The sequence below is a fragment of the Tursiops truncatus genome, chromosome 3, assembly GCF_011762595.2.
Source record: "Tursiops truncatus isolate mTurTru1 chromosome 3, mTurTru1.mat.Y, whole genome shotgun sequence".
In the NCBI taxonomy this organism is placed as follows: Eukaryota; Metazoa; Chordata; class Mammalia; order Artiodactyla; family Delphinidae; genus Tursiops; species Tursiops truncatus.
In genome coordinates, this window is record NC_047036.1 from 117,482,261 (window position 1) to 117,492,247 (window position 9,987).

The 9,987-nt window shown below is 39.7% G+C and overlaps 1 protein-coding gene across 1 annotated transcript; it reads left to right on the forward strand.

Annotated features, from left to right (window-relative positions):
• The first annotated feature begins 4,599 nt into the window (after nt 1–4,599).
• LOC117311630 (protocadherin beta-4) lies at nt 4,600–8,959 on the forward strand. The gene has a single exon (XM_033853284.2). The coding sequence runs from the start codon at nt 4,790–4,792 to the stop codon at nt 7,139–7,141; it is 2,352 nt and encodes a 783-aa protein (XP_033709175.1). The 5' UTR covers nt 4,600–4,789; the 3' UTR covers nt 7,142–8,959.
• Nucleotides 8,960–9,987: the final 1,028 nt, after the last annotated feature.

A 9,987-nucleotide genomic window follows, 5' to 3' on the forward strand; every position in this document is an offset into this window, starting at 1 on the left:
AAAAGCATTGTACAAAATACACCTTTTCACAATAAAAACACTAAGAATTATAGGGAATATCCTCAACTTGATAAAACGCAACTATGAAAACCCACAGCTGGGCTTCCCTGGTGGCGCAGTGGTTGAGAGTCCACCTGCCGATGCAGCGGATGAGGGTTCGTGCCCCGGTCCGGGAAGATCCCACATGCCGCGGAGCGGCTGGGCCCGTGAGCCATGGCCGCTGAGCCTGCGCGTCCGGAGCCTGTGCTCCTCAGCGGGAGAGGCCACAACAGTGAGAGGCCCACGTACCGCAAAATAATAATAATAATACAATACTTAGGAATAAATTTAATAAGTGCAAGACTTGTATGCCAAAAACTATAAAACATCAGTGAAAGAAATGAAAGAAAACCTAAGTAAATGGAAAATTGTTCATGTGTTGGAAGATTTAACGTTGGTTCACAGATTCAACTGAATCCCTATCAAAATACCAGCAGGCTTGGTTTTGTTTTGTTTTGTTTTGTTTGCAGAAATTAGCAAATTGAAGGTAAAATTCACTTGGAAATGCAAGTAGCCAAAACAATCTTGAAAAATTAAACATACAAATACTATTTTTTTTTTTTTTTTTGCGGTACGCGGGCTTCTCACTGTTGTGGCCTCTCCCGTTGCGGAGCACAGGCTCCGGACGTGCAGGCTCAGCGGCCATGGCTCACCGGCCCAGCCGCTCTGCGGCATGTGGGATCTTCCCGGACCGGGGCACGAACCCGCGTCCCCTGCATCGACAGGCGGACTCTCAACCAGTGCGCCACCAGGGAAGCCCCTATTTTTAATATAGTATGTAATACAAGGAATTATTAGAAATTATATTGGATTTCATCACAAATTTCTAAGGCCAAACACTAATTATTCAAATATCTCCTTTCTAAATTTGCATTTCAATTAGTGTGATTGTTTAAAAACATAGCTTCAGTTTAGCTATAAGATATTAAAAGGTTAAAATATATTAAATTTTAGTTTGCTTTTACCAGTGACAAGTATTGTTTCCTTTACGGTTATTTCATTTGAATGGCCAGCTGATGAATCTAATTTATCTATTTAGTAGAAAATTCCAAAAGATAATTCCTTTTATAAGAATTTCTAGTAAAATCTACAAACCATTTATAATTACCAGTTATCAATGCTGCTTAATATTTTGAAATAATACTATTTGAAGTGTGATTTTAGTAACTAAAAATACTATTTAAAATCTAATACATATTTCACCAATTCATCTCTCCTTTCAACAATTATTGCTTAATATCTCTCTGTACTTTCCCCTTCCAAGTTAAGAGCAAAACAGCCCTCAAGTCATCATGAAGTTTAAAAAAACATTCTCTCTCTTTTTTTTTAAACAAGTGAGACTACTCAAAACTTCAAAGTATGTGTTTAGCATTTGAACTTCAGGACTTCTTGTATTCAAATTCCTTTAAAATGATTTTTATCTTTCCCTCAATGATATTTAAAGTTCTTGCCTGTATTTTACCAAGGAGGAATTAGAACTGATATTTAATTACCAGAGTATCCCTCTAACTATTCTATCTCTCTTTGTGTATTCAAAATGGAAGAAATGTTTTAAATATTGTGCTTCAGGTCTGGCAACCAATTGTGTAAGTTGTTGTATGAATCCTTCAGAATGGATAATGCAGCTTTCCTGACTGGAATGGAATGGTTTTGCAGGTAGTCATTCTCTTTATCATTATTGCCTCTTCCATGCAGATATAATAGTTTTTTTTCTGATAAGTTTGGCAGTTTGGCAAAATAATCCATGATGCAATGTTAAACTATCATCTTAGGCCACCTTTCTTGATTTTAACTTTACACACTGATAACATTTCAAAAGATCTATACATAGATATTTATATATATATATATATATTTAAGGCTACAGGGAATTCATTATTCATGTCACTCTTAGTTTTTTTTTTTTAAACCTAATTAACGATCTCAACAAAAGACTCTTAGTTTTCCTTTCAATTTCTAAATTTTGTAAGCACCTCTTTTTGCTGGTACCTATCTCTAACGGGAGACAAACTATTTAAAAGATTCTTATATTAATTGAAAATTTGAATAGAAATATATTTCACCCATGATATCTGTGTACCCAAGGCAAGGCTGAAGTTTGGATCTAAATTACCTAAAATGTTGTTCACCTCTCTAATTCCACTTAGTTAGATCAAAGAATGGATTCTGGAGCCATTCTGTAACAGTTTGAATCCTACCTTTGCCATTTTCACATGGTGCGTGACTATGGGCAGATTATTTAAACTTTCTATTCCTCAATGTCTTTGTCTATAAAATGTGCCTAATAAGAGTGCCCACCTCATAGGGTTGTTTGAGGGATAAAATGAGTTAGTGTATGTAAAATGCTTAGAGTACTATCTGGCATATAGTGACACATATATGTTAATATTACCTAGATTTCATTTGTTTTGGATTGACAAAAGGGATCGAAAAGAGCTAATCTGCAACACTATTACTATGTCAGCATATAGGAATAAGTAAACAAAATCTAGTTTGAATTTTGTCCTGAACTCTTTAACTTTAACTAGAGCTCAGTTAATACAGTATGAAACAATTTTTTGTTTCATTCAGGAAATTTGCTTTCCATTTATATCTAAAATAATATTCTTTCTTTTTTTCTTTTCAGTATGTTTATTATTTTTTATCATTTCACTTAATGTTGATATATATTTCTCTGATTTGCCTTAAGCATGAAAGAAAATCCTACAGCATATTAATATTACTATTATTGCTATTACTAGATCTCTTACAACAGGAACTAACAGAGCTAGAATAAAAGTAAATTTATTTGAACAGTGCTTAGCGTGTATTATACTCTCATCTCTCAGAATTCTGTATTCAGTGTCAGACATGTTCATGGCTGAATGCATGATCTCACAGTAATCTTCTAATATAGCTAGAAATATGATCATTAGAGTGGGTTAATTAATTTATCCAAATGATATTTACTGAATGACTACTATAGTCCAGGCTTCTTTCAAAAATAATGTTTCCTGGGACTTCCCTGGCGGACCACCAGTTAAGGCTCCACGCTTCCACTGCAGGGGACACGGGTTCGATCTCTGGTTGTGGAATTAAGACCGCGCATGTGCGCAGCATAGCCAAAAAAAGGTAAATAATAATAATAATAATTTTTCCTAATATTTTCTATCATTATCAGAATCTAAGATTACTGACATGATTTTAAAATAATTCATTAAATGTGAATCATAATTTATGAAGTTAATTAAGTAATTAAATTATAAGATATTTAAGGAGGAGAAATCCCATATGTACCAAGGTAAGTGGTACTCCATTCAATATTACTAATTGTAACCAGTAAACTGATTAACTGTGTCTCAGTTAACTTACTATATCAGGGAAATCACAATAGCTGCATGCTGCACTGAAATCCATTTTATAAACAAGTCTCTCCTCTTCACCATATATAAGTAGGCAAAGCTTGAGGTACCCTTTGCTCACACATTAAAATGTTTTAAATCACTGCTTCTTGTCTTCCCGCAAATTGGCTAGTCAAGGAATGTGATATCTGGGCTACAAAGGATCAATGTGGTAAGAAGCAAACTCATTATTAAATACAGATATCTAGCTAAATCAGCTTAAACTTAAAGGCTTTACCTTAATAAAATTCTATGGTTTTCACTCAATTTTGTCTTGATATTATCCTGATGATAGTCAAGTAGAATAATCAAGTCCTATCACTCTCTGAGCTTCTGTTTCTTTATCTGTAAAAATCCTTTCATTTCCTCTCTGGATCTAAGAATCTGATTCTAATACTATTTCACCTCCTTAATATTTTAATGTGGGTTCACACTGTAAAAGGACTTATAACAAAGCAAGATGCCTCTTTATTCAACTGTATTACTGTTTGCACACCAGTGTAAAAAAATAGAACCTGAGACCAAGTGGTACAGAACACCTTACACAAACTTTTTGCATCATCATAAATTTCTCACATACTTGGAAATAAACAGATAAAACTATTATTAATTATAATTTTATAAGAGTTTATCTCCCCTGGTTAGATTATGACAAAGGGGAAATGGAGTTCTTTAAGTTCCACTTGTAAGGGTATGGGGAGAGGAAGATAGCCCCTTGCTTTGTGCTCACAATTATTCTAGCTCATGCAATGTAATGGAATAACCTATACCTTAAGCCATTTAATGGAATAACAAAACTTTTTAAAGTTCTAGGGCTTCCCTCTTGGCGCAGTGGTTGGGGGTCCGCCTGCTGATGCAGGGGGCGCGGGTTCTTGCCCCGGTCCGGGAGGATCCCGCATGCCGCGGGGCGGCTGGGCCCGTGGGCCATGGCCACTGGTCCTGCGCGTCCGGAGCCTGTGCTCCGCGGTGGTATGCGATGAGAGGCCCGCGTACCGCAAAAAAAAAAAAAAAAAAAAGTTCTATACACTTTTTTAAAGGGCTTACATTTGGACACTTCCAAAATAGGCTGACTTGAGACTACAGTATTAGTTTCTCAATAAGGACGCAGGGTGGCGCTGCCGGCTAAGACTGTGAATAAGGAGCCCTAAAAAGCTCCCGTGTTCCTTTGTTGCCAGACGAAATCAACACCACACAGAAGCAGCTTTGCCAGCCGTGCTGGGTTACCAACGAGTTTGGGTAGCGATATACTAAACGACTTTAAGATTAAAAGCAATTTTGTGAAGATTCTACCAAGCAAGAAGTCAGAATTTAATACCTCGGGTCTTTTTGTGGTTGCTGAAGGGATTGGATGTAAGCACTCTGGCTCCAACATGGAGACGCTAGAGAGAATTCAACAAAACAGGCAAGTGATGACATTTATTTTGATAGTACTCTTATCTCAGGCTCACCCTGCGCCTATTCGTTATTCTGTGCTGGAAGAAACAGAGAGCGTCTCCTTTATAGCCCATTTGACCAAGGACCTGGGCCTGGGAATTGGGGAGCTGGCCGCCCGGTCGGCCCAGGTGGTGTGTGACGATGACAAGCAGCGCTTGCTGCTAGATCGCCAGACTGGAGATTTGCTTTTGAGGGAGAAACTAGACCGGGAAGATATATGTGGCCCCGCTGAACCCTGTGTGCTGCATTTCCAAGTGTTCCTGGAAACTCCGGTGCAATTTTTTGAAGGGGAACTATTAATCCAGGACATAAATGACCACTCCCCAGTATTCCCGAATAGGGAAATGCTCCTGAAAATACCGGAAAACAGCCAGCCAGGGACTGTTTTTCCGTTGAAATTAGCTCAGGATTTGGATGTGGGCAGCAATGGTCTTCAAAAATACACTATCAGCCCCAATTCTCATTTTCACGTTGTCACTCGAAATCATAGTGAGGGCAATAAATATCCAGATTTGGTGCAGGACAAAGCACTGGATCGAGAGGAGCAGCCTGAGTTCAGCTTAACCCTCATGGCGCTGGATGGCGGGTCTCCACCTAGGTCTGGCACCAGCATGTTACGAATCCTGATCATGGATGTCAATGACAATGCTCCTGAGTTTGTGCACACTCCATATGAGGTGCAGGTTCTGGAAAACATCCCCCTAGACTCCCCAATACTTACTGTTTTAGCTAGGGATGTAGATGCTGGAAACTTCGGGACTGTTTCCTACAGTTTATTCCAAGCATCAGAGGAAATTAAACAAACTTTCTCAATAAATGAAGTCACAGGAGAAATCCGACTGACAAAGAAATTGGATTTTGAACAAATTAAATCTTACCACGTGGAAATTGAGGCTACAGATGGAGGAGGCCTTTCCGGAAAAGGCACTGTAGCCATAGAGGTGGTAGATGTGAATGACAACGCCCCTGAATTTACCATACCTTCACTCACCTGCTCCATCCCAGAAAATGCTCCTGAGACTGTAGTCTCCATCTTCCGAATTCGAGATAGAGACTCCGGAGACAATGGAAGGATGGTTTGCTCTATTCCAGGTAATCTGCCATTCATTCTAAAACCGACTTTAAAGAATTTCTACACCCTGGTAACAGAGAGCCCTCTGGACAGAGAGAGCAGAGCCGAGTACAACATCACCATCACCGTCACAGATATGGGGACACCGAGACTGAAAACCCAGCACAACATAACCGTGCTGGTGTCCGACGTCAACGACAACGCCCCCGCCTTCACCCAGACCTCCTACACCCTGTCCGTCCGCGAGAACAACAGCCCCGCCCTGCACATCGGCAGCGTCCGCGCCACAGACAGAGACGCGGGCGCCAACGCCCAGGTCACCTACTCGCTGCTGCCGCCCCTCGACGCGCACGTGCCCCTGGCCTCCCTGGTGTCCATCAACCCGGACAACGGCCACCTGTTCGCCCTGAGGTCCCTGGACTACGAGGCCCTGCGGGCGTTCGAGTTCCGCGTGGGCGCCGCCGACCGCGGCTCGCCCGCGCTCAGCAGCCAGGCGCTGGTGCGCGTGCTCGTGGTGGACGACAACGACAACGCGCCCTTCGTGCTGTACCCGCTGCAGAACGCCTCGGCGCCCTGCACCGAGCTGGTGCCCAGGGCGGCCGAGGCGGGCTACCTGGTGACCAAGGTGGTGGCGGTGGACGGCGACTCGGGCCAGAACGCCTGGCTGTCGTACCAGCTGCTCAAGGCCACGGAGCCCGGCCTCTTCGGCGTGTGGGCGCACAACGGCGAGGTTCGCACGGCCCGGCTGCTGAGCGAGCGCGACGCGGCCAAGCACAGGCTGCTGGTGCTGGTCAAGGACAACGGCGAGCCGCCGCTCTCGGCCAGCGTCACGCTGCACGTGCTGCTGGTGGACGGCTTCTCGCAGCCCTACCTGCCGGCCCCTGAAGCGGAAGCGGCGGACGCGGCCCCGGCCGCTCCGCTCACCGTCTACCTGGTGGTCGCCTTGGCGTCGGTGTCGTCGCTCTTCCTCTTCTCGGTGCTGGTGTTCGTCGCGGTACGGCTGTGCAGGAGGGGCGGGGCGGCCTCGGTGGGTCGCTGCTCGGTGCCCGAGGGCCACTTTCCGGGCCACCTGGTGGACGTCAGCGGCACGGGGACCCTGTCCCAGAGCTACCAGTACGAGGTGTGTCTGACGGGAGACCATGAAACTGGTGAGTTCAAATTCCTGAAGCCAGTATTTCCCAAACTCTTGGTTCAGAACAGAGAGAGAGAAAATTAAAAGAAAGCCCCAACTGCAGGAATAATTTTGTTCGGTTAAGTGTCGTATTTGGTCAAGTGAGCCTCTCAATTTTGTTAAACCTGACTCACATTGCATTACTTTCTCTTGAGATTGTATTGTTGTAGAAATATGTATATCTCTATTGCAAATTATGCATGTCTCTGTGCTAAACCTTCCTTTTATTAATATTGATTGGATTTAGCATTTTTAGTTACACTTGATATTATGTATTTCTTCATATTTGACCTTCTCTTGGTGATTAATCTTTCCATAACTATAAATTACTCAAGTAGTGTAAGAAGAAATTTTTTTTAAAGGAACTTCTTGGTTAATGTCTTTTCAGGGAAACATTTTAAAGCTTCTGTGTAATCTTACATTTCTATATATTTTTGGTACTTGTCTTTACCACATAGCTTTATATTTGCGAGGCCAGAATGTTTGAAATTCTTTGTAGCTACCTAAGACCTTTCTTGTTCACTATTCTACCAGGCTATGCCCCCCTGAATAGCCATGAACATATAAATTAGCATACTTGTTTCTCCCAAATTGTACCTAAACATGCACTTTATTAAATTATTGATACACTACAGTTGTGACCATATCCCATTGTGAGCACCGTATATGCTAGAGATTATCTTGTTTGCTACTTACGTAGCACATTGTAATTGCTCCATAAATACTCACTGATATTATAATAAAAATTATTCTCATTTATAAATAACAATTAAAGAGAAAATCTTATATAACTTGGTATCACTTCACTAAAATAAAACTAAGTCACTGCTTGGTAAAATACTTAAAATCTTAGAATCTTAAGTAAACCCTAAATCCTTTAAAAGGTCTCAAGAGGTAGAGGGCATATACTTTCTTGTCCTTCCTTTTGCCCTATTAACAGAAGTTCAAATGTAGTTTAACGTATGTGTTTTTCTTGGTTTTCCTGCAGCTTCCCTGCATGTTTCAAGAGTCAGAATTTCTTCTCAGTTTTGGTTATTATGTTCTAGTCTGATTGCTCATTTTAAGTTACTCTGCAAACATGGGCAGCTTTTATGAACAAAATAATGATTTATTTTTGATCTCCAAGTCACCTTGTTTTGTCCTTCAATGTAGCGTTTGGGTATTTTGCATAAATTTACTTTTTCAATTATGCTAACTTTTAGTAATAAGAAACAAGCATTGTTTTTTCTTTTAAGACAACAAGAATAGAAATAGAAATTAAGATAAACTTATCTGAATTATAATTGTTTCATGTTGTGTTCATTAAGCCAAGCAAGACGATTATGTGGTTTCCAACTAAATTTATATGGATGTAACTATAAGACCAGTTATTGAACTTCTGGCACAATGTGAGCCTGCTTTATAACCTAAGTATTTATTTTTAGATATTGTGTCATCCTCCTGGAATTTAATTACTTGCAGCTTTCTCTGAATTACATTTTTTCTAAGGATATAATGAAATAAAAAAGGAAAATTACTGTTTAAGTCATTATTGAAACATAGCTATTAGCCTTCATCCAATCTAATACTTGAAACTAGAAAGTGATAAAAATGAGAACAAAATTAAACACAAACAAATATATGACATAAATACGGTAGTCAACTTTAACTTCTCCACTTACTTTAACTTCTCCATTTACTGTTAGATATTTAAATGAAATAGTTTTTATGTATGATGAAAAGAAATGTGATTAAAGTTTTCAGCAATATATTTCAACATTATGAACATCTAAGTTCATGTTTTTGTTTATGCCAGGAAAGTCCAATTTATATAATCACCCAAATGAGACTGGCCAAACACTCAGAACCACATTTATGAATTTATATGAGTAAATTTATGAATTACTTTGTGTATTACTTTATAAATTACTGTGTGTATTTATAAAGGATGGATCATGCCTTACTAGCTGGGGATCACCACCAGTCTTTGGTGTAGAACAGATCAACATTTTAAAATTCAATGATTATAATTTAATAGTAGATATAATCCAAATAACTTCCACAAAATGAATACCTTAAGAAAAACAGGCCAGTTCTACTTTTGCAAAACAAAAATAGAGAATGGAGGCCAAATATATGGATAATAATACCCATTTCAATCATAGTTTCTCAAGTGCTTCTATTATATGTGCATTTTTTACAATTCCTTTGTTGTTTTTAGGCATAGCATATAGTGAGTTTAACACATGCTGTTTTAGGCACAGAAATTCTACTGAAGGCAATATAACCCACATCACTTTAAGACCCTCTATTTCTTACTACCAGAAATTACAAAATATAGATTTTAAATAGTCTTAAATTATAAGTTATGCACATATTTGGTGGAATTCTGTTTCCCGGTTAGATGGATTATCTAACAGCAGAAAACAACAATAAAACCTGTTTTAAATTCAGAAATTACCAGTTTCAAGCAACAGAGAGCAGATGATATAAAAAGAACTGAAGGGGCTAAGATTCCTGAAAAGGAAAATCCTTGGAGTTCTGAACTGACTCCTACAGTCAATTTGCCCTAAGGAAATCTGCAAACTCAAAGAACAGACAAAAGGCTTCTGCCAGGGATGGCGTAACTTCAATAGCCTTTGGCAAACTGGAAGATTCAAGCTCAAGGCCAGTTTTCCCCCTCATGATGCTTGTCAAATTCTGGGACATTCCAGGGAAGAAGACTAAAAACTTGAAGGAAAATTTCAGAAAAGCAGAGTGAAGTTTTAATAGTCTTAATGCATAAAAATTAGAGTTTGTGATCTGCCATGGGAAAGGCTGTGGAGAATACACTGAGTTCTGAACTGAAAATTCTGAAGGGTCAGGTGCTTTTCAGGACTGCAAAGAACCTTGACTAAGCACAGTGCTTGTTT

What these genes read in the sequence shown, in the direction of transcription:
- LOC117311630 (XM_033853284.2), top strand. Translation starts at nt 4,790, where the DNA reads ATGGAGACGCTAGAGAGAATTCAACAAAACAGGCAAGTGATGACATTT.